Source organism: Opisthocomus hoazin, chromosome 3 (assembly GCF_030867145.1).
Source record: "Opisthocomus hoazin isolate bOpiHoa1 chromosome 3, bOpiHoa1.hap1, whole genome shotgun sequence".
Lineage (NCBI taxonomy): Eukaryota > Metazoa > Chordata > Aves > Opisthocomiformes > Opisthocomidae > Opisthocomus > Opisthocomus hoazin.
The window spans coordinates 67,719,334-67,744,443 of record NC_134416.1 but is presented as its reverse complement, the minus strand read 5'-3'; the positions used below and the strand labels follow the sequence as shown (position 1 = coordinate 67,744,443).

Here is a 25,110-nt window from a genome sequence, read left to right as displayed (position 1 = left end):
CTATGTGTGTTCCTGATGGAATTGTAAGCTCTTTGGGAACAATTTTCACATATTTTCCAGCAAAGTTAGACTTCTTTGTCCCAGATTCTAACGCTACCCTGGGGGGATTAAGCTATTCGGAGGTTGCATCAAGTTCTGCACAGATCCCAGGGAAAACATACTTGCTCATCCTGGCTGCAAATTTTTAGGCGAGAAGTTGAGCCGCTGCTCTGCGCTGTCTGCGGGCCAGCAGAACTACGGTTTTGTGAAGAGACAGAACAGTGTGTCTTTTCCAGGGCTGGGACAAATAATTTTCCTGAACTAGTAAAAGAGAGGTCACGGAGCCCATCAGTTCATGGTTCTCCATGAAGCTAGGTCGAGCATGTTGATGCAAATCAGCACGCAGCCCCAAGCGCTTAAATTGCTGTATTTACTAAATTACTTTGTGACACAATACTTTCAGAGATCTTAATCTGACTATTTTTAAACCAACTATTAACCACAAGCTGGTATGACACTGGCACCAAAAGAACTAACCAGCAAGCCTCCCTGCTGTTATAAGCACCTATAAAATAATTTGTAAACTTCTAAGTTCAGATTTGACAGAGCGCTTGAGCATACGCCAATTTAAAGTATGTAAGAAGTCCCTTCGGCTTACATCTGTGAAGACGAGGGAGGAAAAGAACACTGTCAATTTATGGGAATATTTGAGAAAAATCACTCTCTGGAAGTGCATATTTACTAAGTAACATGAACTCCTTACGAATACTTCAGCTCAATGAATACTTTCTGAATCTTCTAATACAGTGGCCAAAGAAAACTTTTGCAAATGCAAATCTGAATTGGCTTAGACATAGAATCAGACCATTTCAAAACTGACGAAAAAGATCTAAAACACTACAAAACCCAGCAGGTGTCAAAAGGCAGGTGATGTCTTCTGCCAGCTGACCTCTCACCAGATTCTCTTTTATCTTTCCACTTGTTCCTGATGTACATTCATATACGCCAGGGCAGATGGAGGGCTCCTTTAGCCTTGAGAAATCAAGCCTGCAGACATCACACGTGGAGGGGCCAAGGTGATCCTGGATGTCGAGGGCTCCTGTGCTTTGACAGCTTCCTGTACCTGCCAGAAGCAAGGGGTACTCTGCCCAGTTAGGAAGAACTGATTAAAAGGAGAAAGTGAGGCAGGCTCTTACAACCCCTCCATACCAACACTCGTGGGTAGGGCAGCAGCAAAGGTCGCTTCAGCACCACCAAATCCTCCGAAGGCAGCCACAGCACTAATCCTCCCTCCCTGTTAGCGGCGTTTCCACCACTGCTCCTCCACCCAGTACGCTCCCACTCAGTATCAACACCTTACTATATGTTTACAAGCAGTGGGTGCATGGGGTAGAATAACAGGGTCCTCTCCCACAGCACAGACTAGGAAGTATTCAGCAGCTTAGCACGAATGAATAATTCAATAGTTTATTTTAAATGGAAAAAAATTAACATATGCAATAATTACATTTTCTGTATTTTGAGTATTGTAATAGATAACACTTCTGTTATAATACAAGGCAAATGTTGGCAACCAGCAGCATTTAAAAAGCAACAATAGGAGACAGATGAGATGAAGTACTAATTTATATAACATAGCAGAAAGACAACGGCTCTGCAGGCTTTTTCATGTTGTAAGACAAGGAAAAGATCAGTTACACATATAGTCAAACCTATGAAAGAATAACTAATCCACGGCATTTGAAAAGTAGCTTTGTGTACCAATTTCCAGATAAAATGTAAATATAATTTGATTTCTTCCTGAGCATATTCCTCTAATTTTTAAAATATTTGTGTTGGTTTGTATTTTTTGTATTATGTACGAGAAAATCACATGTTGTTGAAGTGCCCACTTCCTTTTAAACACTGTCACCATTAAATTAGAGCCATGTTAACAGTCACCATTTCAGAAAAAAATAAACCAAAACAGCAGTTGTCATTGTGGTAGGACAAAATCCTGCTCTGAAAAATGAGGTAAATAAAAGTACACCTACGGCAATATAAACCTGAAAAGGTTTCCATAAAGCGCATAAAGTTCCATTGTACCAATTCCTTTAGGAAAAAAAGTTTTGCAAATCTATATCTAAAGCAAGTGTTAAACTACAGTTCTGTTTCGTTTGAGTTGAGGAGCTAGTGTTGTATCATTTGATTCTTATTTTCCAGGTAACACATTAATATTCACTTCAAAACAGCGATTATGGGGCAACAATCATATATACAGACATATTTGTAATTACACCTTCAAGTAGGTCATTGAAGATACATTTATGCTGCTAAAACTAGTCAAAGGGCAGCTATACACATTCTGCATGAACTGCTGAAGAATGGCGTTATCAATGAGACAAATATTTTGAAGAGCAGTTTCATTTCTGAAAATGCAAATTCATTAAAAATTATAACAAGAATTAAAGAAGCTTGAATCTAAACCAGCCTTCAGATTATTCCCCTAAGAAAAAATGTACCGTTTATTTTGTAGCCATGTGACTTGACAAGGAAAAGTTATTTAGGAATGCTTTACTGATGAAACAGAGGCCCAGACATTGTAGCAACAAATTAAATACAATTCTATCATAAAAAGACAGAGTTGAAACTTCAAAATAACTTAGAAGAATTATTAAGTGTGTAAGCAAGTACCAGGACAGACATAATGTGGTTCAAAAAGTAAGCAATTAGCTAAAGTCTCAAATTCACTAGAGGCTTATTAACCTAAACTGTCTGGAGAAGATGTTGATACATGGATTCACTTCACTATACATGTTTAACCCTTAATTTTTGACCCAGAAACAGGTACCAATGATGTGAAATAAACAGAGCAAAATTCACAAAGCTGAGAGATCCTCAGGTATGTTAATGCCCTCTTGGGAACCTGAATGGAGGAAAACAGAAAAAGTTTAGATTACAAAAGAAACCGAAAGACAACCCAGAACTATATGGTTAGTACGCAAACAAAAGTTGTTGTATTTCCACATTTGTATTTGCATCCTGTTTACAAAGTTTGGGTTTACGGCATTCAATTTAAATGTTTGCATTTTTATACAGAACAAGAAAAAAAATCCTCTCCTAGATAAGTCTGTGGTACTATGCTCAGCTTTATCCTTCCTCTTCGGTCTGAGCTCATAAATTTAAAGCCCTCAAAATACTGCAATCAGCTGTGGTGTTGGAGGGAGGAACTTTGATTGCAGAAGTGTATTTACACCGTCTTAACCAGCTGAGATCAGGTAACGAAACCACATTCTTAGGTCTACAACAAATAAGAGACAGAATCTTAAGAAACTATTCTTTAGTATTTTTAAATGGCCAGCCATGCAGTAAATTAGGTTAGCCCTAGCATGGAACAATCCTGCAGCAATGAAAAATGGACAGGATAATAGCAATAATGTTACAATAGCATCTATTTTTTGGAGTATGTCTCAAGTATTTAGGTACGAACAACCTACTAATGAACACAGTCCAAAGTTTATTTCTGATACTAGATTTGATTAGGAAATGAATTTTCCCCCATCATAAAAGAAGTTGCTTTTTCATTGAAAGACTAAACATTTTCAGAATATTTTTTCAATGAAAACTCAAATATTTTCACCACATACAATTTCCATGCAAATATTTTCATATTTAAGTTAAAACTGTTTCTTCACAAAACCGACTCCAGCTATTATATTTATATGATATTTTAAAAGGTATTATTTTAGCCTAATATTTCACATCAAGAAAGCATTTGAAAGATGTCTTTGTTGAAATTTCTGTACCATAAGCTTCTAATTAGAAGAGAAATTCCTAAATGCTGACTTGGGGCAATCTACCTTTCAGAAGAATCAATCCAATAGATCTCTAGCCCTTATATACAAAACTGCTGAGAATTTTTACTCAGTTCCAGTTGTGTGGATCTCCTGCCTTCATCTTGTGTTCATACAATATCCTGACAGTAATGGCATCAATTACTTTCATGTAATATAATACTATTATTACTATATGAAATGAACTTTTAGCTGCTCATTTGCTAAATGAAATTTGGCAACTAAACCCAAAGGTCAGTATCATATGACAACACGGGAGCAGAGCAACAGGAAGAGTTATGGAGATCACTGGAAAAGGCTTGGGAACTTCAGCACTGTTATTTTGAATATGTCTGTTCTAGCACCAATGTTTATAACGATGCAAATCCTTCTGTTAAATCATTTTTCTGTGCTGGTATATACTCTCCTTTGGAAGCTTTGCTCTTCTGATTGGTCTTAGAAGCCAAACCTCCCTTTCACAGTAGTTTTTCACCTTGAAAATGACAGGATGACTTTCACTAATAGAAGACTAAGCACGGAGACTTTTTTTTTTAATTTGACAGCAAATATAAAATAGCTTAAAAAGAATGTATAAACCTCTTCTGAGAAGTCTGTAAACATGCAAGTCTTTATTTAAACCGAATAACTATTCAAGTCTGACTCTTGGAATGGTTTTGAGCTCCAGATTTAGACCACCTACATTTAGCTGTCTATATACGTGTTACATGACCAAACTCCTGTTAAATCTAGTAGACATACCCAACAGACTCTACAGAGCTCACTCAGCAGCAGAGATCCCGCCCCCACCCCATGGGCTGGGCACCTCAGCAGCCTTGGAGGTTCCACTGGCCCAATCTGCATGGCCTTGAAAAAGAACAATGTACCTAGCATAGTCCAGACCCCTAAATTGGCAGGCAGGATGGGAGTATTTCAAACTCAGGCTTAATATCCAGATACTCTTTTATGCCAAAGAAAAGCCCAAGTCCTTCCCCAGAGAGTGGGGGATTGTCTACATATGGGTAAAACCAGAATGAATGAGAATGATTTAGTATTAGAATCAAATGTTCAGCTTCTTAAAACGTTAAATACTTCTCTCACGTTGCTTTATTAACATACCCACTATTTTCACCAGCAAAATAAAGAAGAAAATTAGGATTATGCTGTGATTTCCTGGACAATTTAAGAGGCTGTGCAACTTGGCATGTTAGTCATAAAAACTGACCCTTATTGCAAGATAATTGCAAAAAAAATGTTTTTATTGTCATGAATTATAGACCCAAGTTCTTCCTGTTGACTACATCATTGAATTCCATTGTAAGACCTTCTCACCCATAAATCTTGCTACACAGTGAATTTGAAAACTTAGAAATAATTCTCAAGTGTTCAAATGAAAACATGTACTCTGAATGCATGTGTAGTAATACATAATACAGAAATTCAGAGCAAAGCTTTTCAGAATCAAAATTGTAGGCAACGATCCAATAGCAGAAGCTATTCTAGCTCTAGTTTTCTTTTTAAATCATCAACACCAATGAAGAGCCCATGCCAATGGGATTCTTAGAAATCATATTTTAAGCACTTTATGGAAGACACTGTTTCCTCTCCAGCGTTTAAGCGTTGCCTACCACAACTTGCTCCTGCAGCATTTCACTCATAAATAAGAAAAAAATTAGATTTTTTTTTTTTTATATAAGTAGAAAAATGACAGTTCTGACCATTCTCAGAGACACCATTTCTGTTCATCAGTCCTCAGTGAAAGAGGACCTACAGATATCTATGCTGAATCGCTAAAACAGATCACTTCTGAAGAAGGACCATGCCTGAAATGCCTGGCTTGAAGCAGGAGAGATGAAATGCTAGACCCAGGAACAGGATATGCTGAAGTACAAAGGCCTTGTATGCAAAGCTTCGATCCATACAACGGACTTTCTTTAGGGAAAGCAGACAACTGATGTACATGTTCACTGGAGGAAAACTATCCACAGAAAGGAATGACATAAAGTGCATCTCTGAGACAAAATGCACATTTGGCTACTTGTTATCATTTATGTTGAAGCCAAAAGCCAGGTTAAAAGATGCGCAGTTTATATTTTGCTTCTTTATTGCTATGTTTTTCTATTTGTTTTGCATATTACACATTTTTGTGCTGTTGTGTCTGTGCAACCATCATGCTTACGTCAATATTTTCTTTTGAATAAATATACTTCTATTTATCTCTGAAACAGTTAACTGCATGGGCTACTCCTCCCTGCACGTTTTACTATTGATAACTTGTGATAGGCATCAGGTCAATAAAACCGGTGGGTTTCCTATGCTGTATTTATCCTTAATATTCAAAGGAAAAGCTTGTTCTATCCTGCAAGACTACTATAGACAACCACCCACAATGTGGGTTGAAATATCTGGTCACAAAACTAAATTTATTGATTTTGTATGACAGAACATTTTGTCCTTGGATTAGATCTTAGCACCACAAAAGTATTTAGATGCCCCATTTCACGTAATGTTATTAAAGATATTAAATAGTATACATAGCTGCACTTTTAATGGTTTATGGTTTTAACTTCAGCTCACATTCAAATGAAACTCAACAGCACAAAAAACAGGTTTCTTTTAGTCTAAAAGAAAATAAGCCAATCAAAATACAAATTTAAGCCAAATATTAAGATCTACTTACTACAAGATGCCTTTATATTTAACTTTGCTTGTTTCACAAAAAAAAACCCAAAGCTTTACTTGCTGGTGTCCAATAAACCAGAGAATCTTCACTTCTGTTACCTTGTTATTTTGCTCTAGAAGCTTTTTGTTTAGTAAAGTGATTTCTTTGGAGCAGCTGATATCATTATTGTGATCCAAAAGAATAGGAACTATTATAGACGCAATATTATTTTAATAGAGAAAAATATTTAAAATTTGTAATGAGCATACCCAGAGTTTTCTTTCAGTACTCCAGAACATCCTAAATGGAAGGCTTACTTCTCTTGGCTTTATTTAACTTTGAATAACCTTCTTCCTTCTGTTTACAAAAAACAAGCAAACAAACAAAAGCCAGAAAAAAGTAAAGCAAACAAAGTAGTAATACTAAGCTAACAGCTCAATTAAAAAGTTGTTTCTGAGTGAAATGATGAGAAGTAATTAATAAAAGTTTTTATTTTCCAATATAAATATAAAGTATGTTTATATGTACAGTGGGTAAAAAATTAAAACCAGAGCTATTTTGAAAATACCCTTTTACATGCTGGCAACCAAGATTTTCAAAACCAACTGATCATTTTTGGTGTTCAAACTTGACATAATGACAATGGCTTACTGTTCAGAGAAGTGCTTAGTAGCGTCCCCAGTCAGCACCATTGTATTTTCATGTGAAGAAAGGAGGAATCGGACTAACGAGCACTGGAGAGTCCATCCCTACCCAGCTAACAGAGAAGTCCCTCTCCTATTCCTGAGGCTCCAGTAGAGGCTTCCCTAGAGCTGCCCATCCACCTCACTTGGCTCCAGCAGTGGCAATGCTGCACTGGCAGAGCGGCAGGCAGACAGTGAGAACTTGCTGTCTCCTGCCGCTTCCCAAAAGCAGCTTGCAGGGCTCAGGCTGGTACCCATGGTGCTCCCAGCCTGCCTAGAGGGAGGAATGGCAGGGGGCACTTGTGACTCACGACGAGGACAGCGCAATGCCCCTTCCCCATCCCAGCAGTGCTGCCAGACCAGCTATGAGCTCTCTGCTTGTCCAGCTGCCCAGGCTGGAGAGCTAGCTCCGTGCTCACAAGCCCTAGTGTGGCTGAGTCATTCCCAGTGGCAGGCAAAGGACTTCAGCACTTAACCCGTATTATGGTGGAAGTCTCCTTTCAGTACTCAGACCCCTGGGTTGTTATTCTTATAACCACAGTCATTTTTAGTTGCTGTTCTTCTTTTCTTCTTTGTGAGACTGACTCCTGACTCCACTGCTGCAGCATCACAGCGCTGGGCCTGTTACCAGTGACTCAGTTGTGGCCCTGTGGAAAGGCCCTTCCCAGCTGCAGCTGGATCGGGCCAGCTCCGAGCAGCTGGGCTGGCGTCTCCCAACGAACCCCTCTCTTCCCTGCGGCAGTCTGAGCTCTGGGGTATGAGTGTGTTCCTGCAGCAGGCCCCTGAGGTTGCTCTACTGGCCTGGATAGCACAGACTGCGCTCTTTTAATTACCACTAAAAGTTACAGAATTGTCTTGTATTTGGTTTTAAAAGCATAACAAGACAAAAAGATGACCGATAAAATTTAATTAATCAAATGCAAATTAAGTGAAAGAATCTGAATTATGGATATATACTCTTAAGTTCTTAATTGACAGTTAACGAGTATGTTGACAAGGTAAGTTTATATATTGCAACACATGACTAGGCAAAGGCACTTCAGATCAAGCATGGGTAATGAGACCTCAAATGGTCACACTTGAAAGGAAATATAAAAGGCAAAGGAACCTGTTACATTTGTGCAACTTTTCCTCCTGGCTTATTTTGTAGAGTTACTGCACAGTACTTTCGGTTGGCTGTTAGCAGAAATAATACATACATATTTATATAAGAAAACACAATTCTACTGAGCACTGGAGACCTGGGACCCATTCCTTCTAATGAGCCTAATTTCTAGGTAGCAAAAACATAGAGAATGTGGTTGTAAGGAGAAGGAGATGGAAGATGCAACTGAGTTTTAAAGAACTGATATTTAGAAACGGAAGTGTATCCCAGTGGTAGGTAAAAGCAATATTTAAGAATAATGAAAAAATATTTTGAAGAGGAATTTAAAAGTATATACTACTATCATTAGAACAGCACCCAAAAGAAAAAGTATTAAAAACATAAGTCATATTAGGAACTTACCTAATTGCTGCTGCTGACCCCATCTAGTAAGACAATAACAACTTAAATATATTAAATCACTAAGATAATGTAACTTTTAAAACCCAGAATGAATTACAAATAGACTTCTGGAACTGATTTCTACAGTACGTTGCTGAATTCAAGCACTTAAGATGAGACACTTGCAGAGCCAATGAGAATGACCATAGTTATACTGGACAGGATAAAACTGTTTTCTGTAGAATCACAAAATCTGCTTCAGAAGCATATTTACATTAAGTAACATCATTAAACATTTTCATTTTAGTAGTATCTTTTGCAGGAGACAAACATTTGCAATGCATACTTGAAGTAACAGTAACATAAGCAATGGTTAATTTTATCCAGAGTGGGCTCAATAAGATTTCTTGGTTTTCCCATTTTAACTGGAACATGCTAAAATAAAAAAATCTCTTTTTTCCTTTTTATCTCTTAATTCAGGTCCTTACAGACTGGATTAAGGGGTGTACGTCTATGAGTTTTTTTACCTGTCCTCTTCTGGCACAACGTTTCTTTACAGATGCTTCCACGTTGCTCTCCTTGATTGAGGAAGTCAGTTTCGAGGTCAGTGTTTCACATGTCAGATACTCGTTCCCAATAGTCATCTTAAAGTACAGAAATTCATACCTTCATTAGCCAAAAAAACTCTAGTATTTTTCTACTTGTTAAAATGACCTACTTTTTCAAAAGGTGCCCTCATAACACAAAGTTGAAATAACCTACCAAATTACATTTTATAGGTGAAAAAATGTGACAAACTCAACACATTTCATCCATGTTCCCAATCTGCAGAATATCATCCTCATAAAAACTGCATTGAAATCAGCTCAGTTATTTACTTTATTGAAATGCAGACAGAAACACAGAAAATTTAGGTTGTAAAGTACCTCTAGTGGTCATATAACCATAACTTTTACTCAAAACAGAGCTAACTTCAAAGTTAGATCACACTGCTTTGTGCCTCATCTAATCAAGTTTTGAGAATCTGAAAGGATAACCACTCCACAACCTCTCTTGTGTCACTTGTTCCAGCACTTAACCACCCTCTGAAGAATATTTTTCCTTCTGCCCAGTAGGAATTTTTCCTGTTGCAACTTGTGTTTGCAAAACTTCCCAGTTTGTCTAACAGCACAGCACTTTGCACACACTGCAGTCAGTGCTACACAACTGATGAAGTTTGAGACTCCTTCCAGGAGCTGTTCATTAACACGGTTTCATATGAAAACAGACTGAACACCGAAAATTTCACCATGTTAACCTCACACAAATCTTGATAAACTGATAAACTGTTTTAAAGAAAACTAATTATCCCACCTTAAAAGTCCCAAATAATAAAAAGTGCGTATCTTGGACAACACTGTAAATCACCCTTCCTTTCAGATGAAAAGCAGCAGTGGCTGAAAACATTAACTTTCATACTGGAAATTTTCGAAAACTGTATTGAGAATGATGGTAAAGCATGATGAAAGTCATGCTCTTTACTGCTTAACATTGTTTTAGAATATACTGAATTTGTGAGAACCAGTGAGAATGAGCCCTGTTATTTACCATACCTGTTCAAAGTTGGATTTGGAATGACAACTAGTTGTCTTAGCAATGTAGTCCTTAGAATGGCATGCTGCTTTATTTCCTTCATTTTTGGCGATGCACACATTTAAGACAGATTCATGAATATTTAACCCTGCTCCTTCATTTGATCTCTTTCTTTGTGCCTGTGATAAACTGGAATCTGTTGTTTCATTGTCTAATTTACAAATCTGCAAATGTACTTTCTTTGACTGGTGTTGTTTCTCAAGAACTTGCACGATGTTTTGACTTGCAAACTTTTTTCCCCTGCTTGCACTGGAAGTAGGAGATGCGTATGTATTCAGACTCAGATTGATGTTAGATTTCTGAAGCACTGACCCAAAATTCTTCAGCACAGAAGGAGAATTTGCCTTTTTATGACTGTCTTCACTTGAACCCCCACCTGAAGGTGAGTTATCAGAAAAATCAGAAGTAGTCATTTGTCCCCTGGACTCTGTTCTCCATCGAAATATGGGTATACCATGTTTTGCGTATGTTTTTGTGTTCATTACCTGAAGTACACCGCTATGAGTAGGATTTTTGACAGACATATTTTGAACGGGCTTGTAAACCTGAGTTATGCTGGACTTATGCGCAGTCAGCATAGAAGATGAAACGCCCATCATTTTTGCTGGGGAACATCTTTCAGCATTTTCTCTTTTCTTCCCATCCATTTGATTTGTGGTCTTTCCATTCATTTGCATCAACTTTCCTTTGAAAATTGGTATAATTTTGCTGACTTTTTTGAGGGGGAGCTCAAAGGCTGAATTTACAGGCATCCCTAAAGGTTTCACAGCTGGTAACTCTGGTATTCCTGGTGTCTGCCTGTTACTCACTGATTTCTCTGTGGCTTCAACGCTAGCCCTTTCTGTACCCTTAGAGCTACTCGAGTGAGAGCGCGTTTCTGGCTCTTTGATCCAGCGCTCCATCCTGTGGCTGTTCTCCGTGCTGCACGGTGAAGAAATTCTAGGCAAAGACTGTTTCCTTGGAGGAGCCTGCGTTACAGAAGCTACACAAACCATCTCACCAGCCAATTTCATGTGCTTAGATTTTATTTCCTGCAATACAGTAAGAGTTGCTAAATTGAATGAACTCGATTTAAAAATCTGATAGTGCCATCTAATGCATCACTATATGATATCTACCTAATAAACATCACAATACATAACTATACATTTTCCTGTTTTGAATTAGAATGAACCATATTTTTAAAACAATATTTTGTTGTCTGTATAAAGGAAGATTTGTTTTCTCCTCCCCTCAGTTCTTTGTTTATAAGCTATGCTGGAATATCGTATCTCTCAGAAGGAAAGACTTAAATTACAGTCATTATCTTGGTTTAGTGCTTTCCTACCGGGTGATGCCTACCCCTTTTGAGGGGGTCTGCAGAGAGTTTGACTAACAGGGCTCCTCATCTCTTAAGACTTCTAAGGGCATCTGTAGTCTGAGCAAAAGACAGTTTGGATGTGGAGCCATTCTAGCTTTGATCACTGAAGAGACAAACAGGAACTGCTTTCTGAAAGAGGATTACAGTATTTTAAAATGTCTGCAATTTCTGTCACTATTCTTTGTTCAGAATTAATTACTTCATTTCTTCTTTCACACGCTACTACCAAAGAAATCTGAGTCTCAGCCTTTGTTGCAAACTCAAATTAAAGGAGTTTTGACTGCTTGCCTCCTTTCCATCACCAGCCATGGAATAAATCCTACAGCTTGACTGTTTTTAAATGCCTAAGTCCACAGAACTTTGGATTTTTCTTTGATTATTTTTTAAAAAATAATTGTAATATTATTATTGTTATTATGGAGGAAGAGGTGTGAGAAAGTTCTGGATATCCAACCATAAAATAAAGTCTATAGAATTGCAAATATTGATAGCAACTAATTAACACTAAGTCCAATGTTTTAATGTATTTGTGATGTGAACAACACCACAACAATGGCAAACAGCAATATAATATTTAGTTACACATTTAATGAAAAGTTACTTGACTGATAGCTGTCATGAAAAACATAGTTTTATGCTCTTACTATGTTCTGAATACAATAAAGCCCACTTCATACCATGAACAAAGTACATGCCACTAGCATGTTTATAAAAAAAAAACCTTACACGCACCAGAGCCCTGGAGAGTTCCTGCGTAGCATAAAGTGCTTTACTTGTCATCTTTACTGGAAATCCACATAGATGTGAAAGATTACGCTTCATGTCAGAAAGAAAAGAGTTCAGCACACTTTCTGAATTCATTCTAGGGAAATACTGCACTGGCTGACTTCGAATGCAATTTAAAGGATACCTGAGTAAGTGTTCAGGGATACACAACAAGTTTCTTTACATTTCTGTAATTATGAATCATCTTCATTGAGAAGAAAGCATGAACCTGTCTAAAGTTTTTTCCAAAAGGTGAACAAAAGCACTTACTTTCTTAAGGTACTGAAGTTTATAAAGTTACAGGACTTCAACATGATTATACCACGCTAGTCTACCATAGTAAAAATTACTCAATGTAAGTAATCCTTAGTCTAGTCTTTCCAAGCAGGAAAATTCTCTTTAAAACAAATCTTCGTTGACCATATTTTTACAGGAATTTAACTCTTCCTTTTACATCACCACTTAGCGTGGCATTATCACGTTTACAGAAGCTGTGATGCAAACTGATCTATTCGACTTACTATTATTCAATACTAGGACAAAGAGACTTCACTAAATATTTTGTTCCAATTTGTCTAATGAAACAATTCTTCAGAGACTTCTATGAAATTATGGAAGAAGAAAATGTGACACAATCAAAAATGAAAAATTAGATCTTCACTAGAATTGTACTTGAGGAAATGTACAAAAGTATTCTGAAAGGATACGTAAAGAACTTTTCCCCTATTGGCCTGAAGTAAATACTGAAGTATATTTTTGTCTCGTCAAGATCCTCTGGAAGAATATATCCATACTTCAAAAAATCCACAAACACGTGTTACAAATACAAATTCAACAGGTACAAAAAAGGAAGGGAAAAAAGAAAGTGTATATTATTTCTTACCAGATTCTTCCAGTGGATTTGAAGTTCTTCATATGAACGGAAAGGAGATTCTGGAGGAATTATGTGGCTGATGTTTATGATTTGACCCATTTTCATGCTGTGCATGGGTAAAGAAAGGATGCTTAGAAAGGTTGTCATAAAACTTAGCTGGACATATAGTGGACTTTTTTTAAAAAAGTTAATGTTATGTTTGGCATTGAAAGTATTTCTGGATTATTTTTATGATTTGAGTACTAATACCTTTAGCTTGTAAGTTTATGACAGAACAACAGCAATATGGAAAAGAACTTGGTACCTACAAGTCTAATTTCTCTTGTCTGTAATACTCACTACCAGGGAATGCAGAACAAAAGCAAATGCATCATTATTTCTCATATTTTTATCATGAAAATCGTAGGTGAAAATAGACATAGTTTGTGGCAAAGGTGTAAATATGTTTTTTCTTTAAATTGACACTTCCTGATAAAATTATATTTGAGAAAAATTAATGCTCTTGCATATCACAGAAGTAGCAGATTACTAAAAGTTAAATAATATTTAAAGGTGTAATTTATGACCTACTATTTTTTCTTTCTTGTTTTCCATAACATTGAGACCATAAAAGTAAAAAAGAAAGATTCCTGGATGTAAAACAGACTGTAAAACAGAAGTGTTCTTATCACTAGTATCAAATTCACAATTTCTATGGCCAGCATTCCAGGAAATACTTGTTTCTGCTGAAATGTAAACAGACTCCTACCTTGGCAAAACATAGCACCAGTTACTTAATATGGAATGTTGGTGAATAACTGTATTTTCATCACTGTTAAACAGCTTCAATGTGTTTGCTGAAATATCAAAATCTCCCAGCTTGAAACAGAAAAAAAAAAAAAAGTTACTTGCAAATATTTTCACACCTGTACAAAATTAAAATTTTCAAAAATACTTGTGTATCACAATACACTGAAGCTTATACATTATTATTCTTTTATCAGCTCTCACGGACTGCTTATTTCAGAAGATATTCCCATTACCAAATTGCATACTATCATTTGTAGAGCCTACACTTCCAAAAGTTATCCAAGTACAAGGTTTAAAAGTTATTTAAATCAGTGAGATTTAAACTTTATTTGAAGTGTTTTAATAAGTAAGAGTACAGAAGGAATTTCTAAGACTAAGAACTGTCTCACTTCCATGCACGTTTTTAAAATTCAAGGCAGAAACCTATGCCTGACAGTCTAGTAACTGCATATGCCACCTTGCCTAATCAAGTGCAAAGATCCCAGCAATAGAATTAATGGGACAATATAGTTTCACCCCGTGAGAAGTCAAAAAACACCACACATCTTCACAATGTGAAAGTATTTGTCTGTAGGGGCCAATCAACCACTGAGATACAAGAAACATTTTCTCTCTCTGTGGTCTCCCAGGGTTTGCATTTATTCACTAAAAAAAAATCTGGCCATTTCTATTTTAAAAAAGTATTTAAATGATCAAACTGATAATAAAGCCACATGATGATTGCTTCTATCATTGCTTTATGTCATTCTGGAATTGGATTGCTTCAATTCTTATGCTGTCCAGCTAGGTCACAGAACAAATCCTATTCTTCTATTGTAAGACAGAGGAATTTGCATCAGAAATACTTATTTTGGACAAAACCATCAAGTCTGAGAAATATGCCCTGTATGTATGAACGTACTCCACAACGGTGACATGGATGTTCAGAAAGGATGGTAATTTTTCAAGGTCAACCATCACTTCTTAAGCGATTTATTAATTATGCTTACAAGCAGTGTAGTTCAGGCTGCTCCAGTATTTTGGAAGCTGCATAGAAAATGAAGCAGATTCCAGAATAATTATATACAGGGACATTAAACATAGTGCTGACAACTTACTTGTAGCTTCACTTTTAAGATGTTACTCAAAACTGTCTATGTATTACAGTGAGACAGTGATACCCCTCTAGAAAATACTGCTAGAAGGAAATCTAGAATCATAAAGGCACTTCACTACTATACTCTGTTAGCATTTTTCAAAAGGTCTCTTAATTAGGCTAGAATCTCAATTTTACAATGCTTGCCAGAATGCATCAATATAGATATAATACGGATGTTACGCACTCAGAACAGATGCAGATAGTTAATGAATATTGTAACTGTCTTAACACAATCAGAAATAAGCACTTCTATCCCCATCATGCTAATTGCAAGTCAACTAACAAAAAAGAAGATAAAGATTAGTCAGACAAATACAGTAACAGAAAATGTAACTGTTTTATACCTCAGGGGGTGGCAACCGAATTGAGCAAGCCTCCACACTGATGCAAAGCTGTCTCTCTGCTACGTTGAGGTCTATAACTAAAATAAAAACAAAGCACAAAACCCTGTTTTCAACTACAGTCCATGTGTTAGACAGAAAGCTAAACCAAACGTTTATTTAAAGTAATTGTTAGTCAAAATGCTGCATTTGAAAATCAGAAGGATAGACTTCCTCAGCATGCAAATAAAAATTACTTGTATTTTAACTGTGAAAAATTTAAATAATAATGAATTACCATCCATAGAGTACACCTCCCTAGGAACTCATGGCTGTCCATATATCTGGATGCTTGATAGTCATATCCTTAATACACAAACAACCATTTTCAAAGCATATGTAGTTCTTATGACCATTTGCTGTACTGAATCATCTAGCCCAGTATTATGCATCCAGAAGCAGTCAATAGGAAAGACTATATGAGCAAGGCAAGCGATTGTGCCCCTGTACTCAGCACTGATGAGGCTGCACCTCGAGTACTGTGTTCAGTTTTGAGCCCCTCGCTACAAGAAGGACATTGAGGTGCTGGAGCGTGTCCAGAGAAGAGCAACGAGGCTGGTGAGGGGTCTAGGGAACAAGTGTTATGAGGAGTGGCTGAGGGAACTGGGGCTGTTTAGCCTGGAGAAGAGGAGGCTGAGGGGAGACCTATGATCTTAGAGGTCTATTCCAATCTTAATGATTCTATGATTCTATGATCTCCAGAAGACTCACCCAGCTCTGAGCAACCTATAGCACAGGGACTGAACATATTATGTTGCTCAACACACATCCTTGTTGCAAATTTAAGCAACAATATCCCCAAATACAATCTTTAATTTTTATACTGGAATAAAAATATTACTTTGTAATTTCTGCAATAGCTAAGCAGTATGCTTTGTGACTTAACTTTTAGGAACAGCAAACGTAGTACATACAGGACAGTCAGTTTAGCTCATTTTCCTAACTATTATTACAGAACTTTCATATCACTTGCAAGACTTATCACGTGAGGCAAATCCATTTAACTGTAATAATCATAACTTTTAAATAGTAAATTTCAATCTGTAGCTGTAGATTAATAGTGGAAAAATTACCTTTTTCAGGGGTAATTTTTCAAAGGTGCAGCTGAGCTGACAATTTTTGACTACACTGTCTGCCACCAAGTGTATTTTGACTAAGGTTATTTCAGAATGACAAGCAAAAAGGCATTGTGTTGGTAATACCAAGATCATGGCAGTATGAAAGCACATAACTATACCCTGCTCTCACAAGTTTATCATTAACAGAATATTGTACTTACCAACAGCATTTTGCCTTCCTGAGTGAGACAAAAAATCTTCTCCTTAATAAATAAAATAGACAGATGGTATTTTCAAAACCATATGCCTAATGTCTTAATGCAAAAAAAGAAGGAGAAATCACACAGTTTCGCTTGTATGTGTCATGAATGCTGAAAGGTTTGTTCCTTTTAAGGAGAGGAAAAACCCCTCTATCAATTAACTTTTCACTGATTCATTTAAATCTTACATGAAAAAAGAAAGATACATGAAAGTATATTAGCGGACAGCAATTTTTACAGTTTTTTCCTCCCAGTAAGGAATTTATACACACAACTATTTTAAATTGACTAACAGTTAATAAATTTATCAGGTTCAAAAGCAAATCTGTATAGTGTTACTACTTATTTTACCACCTCTCATCAGTTTTGCCCAGCTTTAGCAACATATATGATTAGACAAGCTGCATGTACGAGCGTCCCATTGCTGTTAGTCAATGTCTTTCACTGAAACCAGTTCTATATCAGCTACCATCTAGCCCTCTACTTCTATCTGCTATTCCTGAATAAGCTGATTTCATTCAAGAGATATATATTTTGAAGATACTGAAAACAAGATACTGTTAATATTGTGGCTGGAAATAAGAAAATAACATATACAGTTTTCTCAATGTATATTTGGAATGATCTATACAATTGCTCAGCTTAGTAAGAGCACACCAGTGTATCTGAAACACATCTGTTTTTCCATTCTTTTGTAATCCACATTTATCCTGCACAGGAGTTAGTAAAGAGATGTCAGGCAAAGGAACTGCCATCTAAAAAGGCAAAGCTTGGTAGAAGGAGGTGGTCTGACAGAGAAACATGTCTGTATTAGAAAAGCATGCAAACCATGTGCAGAAGTGCCCCTGATGAAAGCATGAATCTGAAAAAACAATTTTTTGAAGACATTTACTGTCCAACAATATTTGGTTTAGGAATTATTAATCTAGTATGCTGTATTTGGTTGAATTAATTATTTGATCTATTACAAAGATGAAGAGGAAGATGAAAAAGTGACTGATACATCCATTCAGATTGCTAACTTGAATAACTGAACTTGGACAAAGGAATAATAAAAATTCAATCAAACAAAAAAAAACCCCACAGGATAAATGAATAAAATAATTTAATATAACAAATGAAATAATGATAGAACTGAAATAATTATGGAAGTTAAATTAGGGAAAATAAATGCAACAATAAAGAACTGAAAACTAAATGCTTGATCCCTGACCCAGGTGACTGAAATACCTTGCACCAAGAGATGACCAGCCTTGTTCCATCTGGGTGCAAGTCTGGCTGTCAGTGTGTAGGAGAGACAGGTTTGGAGAACGACTGGACTAACTGTTTGTGGTGCTTCCAGCTAATAACATCAGTGAGAAAATAAAAATACATCATCAATAATTTAACAGGTTGTTTTAAAGGCTTCAGTCAAAATTTAATCAAAGATATTGCTCCTGCATCGTGGAGCCAAATCCTAGTATATGTTACACATCTTTACTTTTCATCTACTTAGCTACAAGAGGAAGTTAGTACAATTTTTATGTAGGCATTTAGATTTCATGTGTTATCAAAATAAGGTGCACTACAATTCCTTTAATGTTTATCACAGGGCTGATAATACACTTGTGGTTAAGATTAATTGAACTGTGTGGAGTACTTTACTAGATATGCATCTCTTCCCAGACAATAGGCACAACATCAAAAATTTACATATATAAACTCTGCTGTCAAACTCAAGACCAGAGACTTTTTCTTGCAGTCACAATAATACATAAATGTAGCTTTGTTCACCCAGCAGTACCACTTGCCTGACTGCTTGTATAGCCTGTCCTGCATAGCTTTCTACTGACAGTCAGCACTAGTTAAGAAAAATAAACTAATTACAATAGGTTAAAATGTTAAAAACTAATACACCTCCGAGAGGATATTTCTAATGAGATCCTGCAAGGATTTGCTTGCAGCTCACAGTTATTAAATATACTTCATACTATTAATCTTCTGGTGCTGGAAAATCTAAAGATGACAGGTCAGTTACACATACCAACATAAAGCAGTTTTGTAAGGTAAGCATATCTGAACAGTATATGTCTTACTAATCCAGATATGCATTTAGTCTTCTTGGAAGAAAGGAAAATACACCCACCGGCTGTACAAACGAATCACGAGAGGTACTGGCTTTGATTACAATCAGCCTTTTGACTCAGCAATTTTAGTGCATCCACACATACATTCACAAAATCTACACACACTGCATACTAGAAGATAGTAAAGCACATGCGTAATGGTCTAAAACTGTATCAGCTGTTAAGCTCATGGGTTCGATTTCTTCTCTATGTTTCTGTTTTGTTTTTCTGAGACTATCCTATATAGGCTGGATAAAGCCAAAATGTGAACAGGTAGACAGTTCAGCTGTCTGAACACCCCGACCCGTGGAGCCTACAGCACACACGCAGAGTGGGTGACACCAGCAGGGGATCTGCAGGTCTTTGGCCCGAAGGGCAGGTCTGTCGTTGCCTCGAGGTCAAACCCCAACGCCCTTGAGCAGGATCACGATCCCGCTGCAGCAGAGATATCTAGTGAAATTGCTCAGCAACATCTTAAAACTTTTGACTCTGACAAAGTGCACTTACCATATCCAGATTCGTAAGAGACATTTTGTCTATGGGACAGACTTTTTTACCCTGAAACGTGGCTTCTGCAGTGCAAATCACATGCCCTATGAAAAATACTTATCTCTGGCAACAGCAATTGTAGACAAGCGTAACCATCTCACGAACTGTCACATCTTTCAGCACTTACGGTAGCTCCGTGTTTCTCTACGTAGGCTTGACATATTCCTGATTTGTAAAATGGTATCTAAACATTAAAAAAAAAAAAAAGCATCTGAAATTAAGGGGTGTTTTAGCAAATTGCAAATTAAATTTGCGAAGTCCCTCAGTGACTTTGCTTACAGAAAACGTAATAGGGAATAGTTACAGCAAACATCATATCCTATATTTTAAAGGAGAATGATAACTAAAATTAGTTTGGGCATTTGTCATAGCATAATCTCATTTCCAGCTAAAGATACATTAACACGTAAGCAAAAGACTGCCCAAAACAAAATTGCAGAACTCTGCCCCTGTTGCTCTCACTGGGAATTGGGTGGCATTTTACCAGTTGAGTCCATTCTGTTCCACAAAATGTTCACCATCTGAAAAGGCCATTTCATCAAAAGAGTAGAAGATGTAAGCTGCCATCTACATTACTAATGCACAAAAATAAAAGTTTGCTTTAAATGACATAATTTTACTTCTCCTTGATCCTCAGACAAAAGACTTCTTAGAGAAACACGCATGCGTGTGTGACGGATACACTTGACTCCTAGCTGTGCTTTGTATCAGGCTGTGCAAGAAGCAACACGCTTCATGTCCATAGGGTGAATTTGTGAGACAGAAAGCCCCTGGCTCATGTACAACGGAGTGAAGGTGTCTTGAAAAATATTTTGAAAGGTGGTTCTGAAACCCCAAACTACAAGATAACCAAAGTATAGAACAAGATATCAGAGCTAAATCAAAGACATCTGTCTTGTCTGTACTACTGACTAGCAGCCAACTACTTCACCCTATAAATATTAAAATCAGGATGGGCCCAATCTGAGCTCTCCCTGAAAGGCAGCTGGACTGCACGCCAGGTGACTCTCCCCTTGAGCAGGGATGCCTCTCAAGGTTAGGGATTCCTTATCTGAGACCAAGAGATCCTTCCTTACCCAAGGCGGAGAGACCCCTTACCCACAACAAATCCTTGGTAAGTGACTGACAGCATGCTGAATTAATGCAGTGAAGCATTACTAATCGATGTAGTTATTCAGATACTATAAACGTTGTATGGATAATTCCATTCGACATGGATCATTGACCAAGTCTGAGACCAAGATCAGATCCAGCTGCACCTAGGCTCCAAAAATGAGATTAGAAAGCAAGGGGGTCCACTCTGAACCTCGGGACTCAACGTGAGGGTCCTCTGCACTTTTTGTGCCTCTGGTCTCTGTATGAGTCATTCTAACTCAACTTTCCTTTGTGTGTTTCTTCCATGCAGTAATTACTACAATGAACCTTGCCACTGAACGTGTTGAACTCTGTCAAATTATTATTTTACCTCAATAAAATATATTGCCGCTTCTCTCTTTTAAGTGAGGTGCATTCCACTCATCCACAACAGTATGTAACTACATACACTTATTTACTCAGTGATACTGACCGCCATTACAACTGAAATTTGATTTAGTGTTCCAATAACAGGTGCAGAAAGGATGTCTTGATGCAGGAATAATAACTGTCTTTAAAAAAAAAGTTAGAAAAAAAATTCAAGAATAATTTTCCATACTTGATTTTCTCAGCTTAAATTTATTTTCCTCACCTTCTGCAAAGATAATACATTCCAATTCTAATCAGTTTCCAGTGGTTCTGTATAATATATTGGACTAGTCCAAGTTATTCACTCTTAACCCACCCACAGTGGTCTAAGACAAAGACTACAGGCCTTTGGCACATGAACAGAACTCTCTGAAAGTGTTCCTTTTGGCAGAATTTCTCATTTCTTCCCTTTCCTAATCAAGGGAATTCTTGGTGAACACTAAGACGCATAGACATGCTTTCTAAGTGTTCTTTTCACTCAGTTTTGACGTACATAAAGTAATACTAATAATAATATAAAGCTCAAAAGAAGTACCTAAAGCATTCCAACCTTGCATGTGAACACAGATTGATTCTAACTATTTACTAATTTGAAGTAGATGGCCTTGTCAGCTTTACCTGATAACATTTAAAACATAATGGCTATGTGTTTTTTTTCCCCCCTATAATCAGCAAAACCTCCACCAAGAAAAAAATGCTATTTTGAACAATTCAATACTGTTTCCTGCTGATAAGAAATTTGCTGATTTTATTACAGTTAATTCTAGTACTGCTAATAAAATCTTTGAATAACAACTACCAACAGCTTCTGAAAATAATAATCCTCAGAATTCTTTACCTGCAAATCTTTATCTGTGTACTCCTTGTCTCATTTTCCGGTATCTGAGAACTCAGTGTTACTGTAGTGGCACAGAGTTTTTGTAGCTCCGGCAGACTGGCAAAGAACAGAGATTGGTGCCTGGTGCTACTCATGTTATGTTGTTGATTGCCCCAAAGCGGTGCCTGGGTCTTAAAAGAAAAATTTAAATTCATTTTCATAAGGCAGGTATTTGTTTACAGAACTTTGTAAGGATATGGTATCAGGTAAATGAATAATCAATTATCTTCTGATTAAGATTAGGTAGGCAATGTAACATAATTTGGTCAACTAAAACAGCTCAAAATACTATTGCTATAAAAAATGCATTATACTTGAAAAAATAATTATTTACAAGAGTCAAAATATTCAGTGTAAAGACAAGGACAAAAGCATCCTTTTCATCTTCTTCTCAGTCTATGTTGGGGCTGGAATCTACCTCAGATCCAAGAGCTGAGGAATCCCTCTACAACACTGGTCCCCTCCTGTTTGGCAACAAAGTTTAATTCCCAGCAGCTTAACAGAGATCTCTTCACTAAGGCATACCAAGATCATGGCCAGCCTGTGGGGGAGCATGAATACCACAGAATCATGGAGGCACACTGGAAAGCTCTTCCTTTTTCCCCACACCACGCTCCGTTCCAAGCGGTACAGGGAACTTGTGCGCTCCCTGCTTCAATCTCTCTCTCTTCTGAAGCGACAGGTGAACACCATATTCTAACTTACGCAGAACTGGGTACAATCTTACACCGGACTGAAAGCCGTACTAATCCAGAACGGCATTCAGCTATATGACAATTTGTTCTCCCATTCTTGCTCTCAAAGGAGAAATGTACGAAGAGCAGTGTTTTGTCTTTGTGAGAATTTTTAATAGGTACACACCTACATACCTCTCAAAAGACGAAGAAAACATAGCTGGTATTTGGAGCGGGATATGGTCAGACATATAGCGGTTCTACCAAAGCTGTCTCTCACATCCTAAACTTTGCCTTGCAATAGAAATTATTAACTATATTTTGTGTTCGAGAGTACGAGGCAGTTTTGGGCTCAGGCCACAATCATTATCTTGAAGTGCACATGACCTGCTATTTCACGTGATGTGAGGATACAGAATACATCACCGAGCAGATGTGCTTCAACTCCATCATTTTTGGAACTTCCTAGAAAGCACCAAAAAGAACTGAAAGAACCAGAATTTCAGACTGAGAATGTGATCTTTGATGCAGTATGAACAAATTTCACATGAGTGGGAATAATATGAAATTATCGCTGTTACCTGGCCTGTTGGATGGCTGTTGCACGCTCCTATGTACTGCAGCACAGGCCAGGCTCAGCGTAAAGGAACTAGAACATTTATGACAAAAAAAGAACATGTGACATTTCACTATATAAAGAAAATACACCTTTTAACTATAGCACCTTTCTCAGCCAAAGTGTTTCAAAGAAAACCAGGCAGGTAGAAAGTCCATTTGTTATGAAAATCCAGGAGCACACCCTGCACACCAGAAAAACTTGTTTTAATAGCTCTCCCCAACTCCAAGCCCTAAAACCCTTTTTGGAAATGGTCTTACCGGCACAGTGAAGATAGCAATAAATATTTTGTTTCCAAATTTTACGAAGTCACAAGGTATTCACCTGAAAAGCAATATTGCAAATCATGATTCAAAAATGATGAACTGGAAACATTTTTTCAGGAACAATGTCACAGATAACTTTGCTGTTCTGATTTTGCTCTGCCTTGCTTACAGTATAACACACTAAAAATGTTCATCTCAGTCATATCCTGGAAAAATCAGAAGATCAGCGTTTATAACTGTAATTTTAAAGAAAATAACGTTTCCTTAAGGGAAAACACATTTCAAGTTTTTTCTAGCAATCATGAAAAGCAGATTTTTTTAAAATGCCAGCCACGACTATCAGTTCATCAGAGAATTATAAAAGCTCCAGCTGAAGCGTAAGTACCATTTTAAACAAATGAGAAAAAAAACTTGTCCATTTGCAAACACAGAAAAGAAAGGCTGGGTCCCCAGCCTTCATAATGTTTAGAAGAATCCTAACTGGCCAATGGGGGATTCGTGTAGCAAAGATGTTGTAAAACACATGCTGCAATGCTCCAGTGATCCTCTTGCTGTTTGACGCCAGCTCCCCTGTGGGAACCACTCGCTGTATTCAGCGTAAACTAAATCTTGCCGGTCATCTTAAAAGCTAATGGGACAGAGTGCTTGCAAATGGCTTCTCCCTTCGGGGGAGAGGCTAAAGAGAGAACTACCAGTTAAGATAGAAGACAGTTATGAACCATAGGAAACAAACCCAACTGCCTTCTGTACAAGCAGGAGATGGGAGAAACTACATCTTTAGACGCTGATACACGCAACACGTGAACTTGAAACCGCCACAGAGCTCCGGCTAAGCTGAACAGGACATCAGCCGGAGAATGCCTAGTGCTGGTTTTCTGTCAGAACAGACAGGTAATTCACCGAGCTTGGTGACAGTATGTGTTATTTTCAGTAACGACCTTATGAAAGCTGCGAACGAGACCAGTCTGCGAGGGGCAGCAGCTATTCCTCCCGCTAAGCTGACTGCAATGAACTGGAGACGGGGCGTGAAGCGGAAGGCTCAGCGAGGAAGTACGAAGCTGTCCTGCGCGCTGACAACCAACAGCACGCGCACGGGGCACAGAACAACTACCCAGGCTCCAGCTTCAGGGAACGGGGTCTCGACAGGCCACACCACTGGGTAAATTTTACGTCTACCAGTAAAGTTGCGCTGTAAACAACCCCCGCAAAAACCCCCGGCCTGCCACCACACCGGAGCGCGGGGCACCCGAGAGCCCAGCGCCGGCTGAGGCACCCCGGCGGCGTGCGGGCACCGCCCGGCGCGGGGCACCGCCGTGAAGGGGACGTGGGGTCCCGTTCTGGCCCAGCGAGCAAACAAAGCCACCGGACACACCTGAGGGCAGCGCGAAGGAACCGGCCCTCGGTCCGAACGGCGCTGAAGGCTCCCAGAGCCTCGGCCAAGCAGCCCCGCGGCCGGCCGGGGCGGGGAGAGTAGCACCGTCCCTCACGGCACGACCTGCCCGGAGCCCGCCGACGGCCTGGAAAGCGCACGGGGAGGGGGCGCAGCACGAGTCCCGCCCCCGCGGCCACCTCGGTCGCCAGCCTGACGACCTTCTGTGAGAGGCATTTCGCTGCGCCAATCAGAAGCCCGGCAGGGAGGGAGGGA

General features: G+C 38.1%; 1 protein-coding gene across 1 annotated transcript; it reads right to left on the bottom strand.

The window, feature by feature from the left end:
- Positions 1 to 1,481: 1,481 nt before the first annotated feature.
- C3H18orf63 (chromosome 3 C18orf63 homolog) lies at positions 1,482 to 25,075 on the bottom strand. Its single transcript, XM_075416568.1, has 17 exons — positions 24,838 to 25,075; positions 23,460 to 23,523; positions 23,165 to 23,232; positions 21,871 to 22,040; positions 21,097 to 21,175; positions 19,657 to 19,713; positions 18,106 to 18,217; positions 16,837 to 16,878; positions 15,522 to 15,598; positions 13,999 to 14,108; positions 13,260 to 13,356; positions 13,084 to 13,169; positions 12,338 to 12,521; positions 10,212 to 11,282; positions 9,147 to 9,263; positions 6,720 to 6,807; positions 1,482 to 2,884 (listed from the first exon to the last, which is right to left on the bottom strand). Exons 4-16 carry the CDS (start codon positions 22,002 to 22,004, stop codon positions 6,751 to 6,753), a joined length of 2,223 nt encoding a protein of 740 aa, XP_075272683.1. The 5' UTR covers positions 22,005 to 22,040; positions 23,165 to 23,232; positions 23,460 to 23,523; positions 24,838 to 25,075; the 3' UTR covers positions 1,482 to 2,884; positions 6,720 to 6,750.
- Positions 25,076 to 25,110: the final 35 nt, after the last annotated feature.

Bases quoted from the DNA above. Each gene is read 5' to 3' on its own strand.
- C3H18orf63 (XM_075416568.1), bottom strand. From the start codon at position 22,004: ATGAGTAGCACCAGGCACCAATCTCTGTTCTTTGCCAGTCTGCCGGAG. The intron at 18,218-19,656 runs GTAAGTGCTGAA...TGATGTTATTAG, and splicing joins TAGAGAAACACGGAGCTACC to CTGGAAGCACCACAAACAGT. The intron at 12,522-13,083 runs GTATCCTTTCAG...ACACTTACTCAG, and splicing joins ATAGGGGAAAAGTTCTTTAC to GTATCCTTTAAATTGCATTC.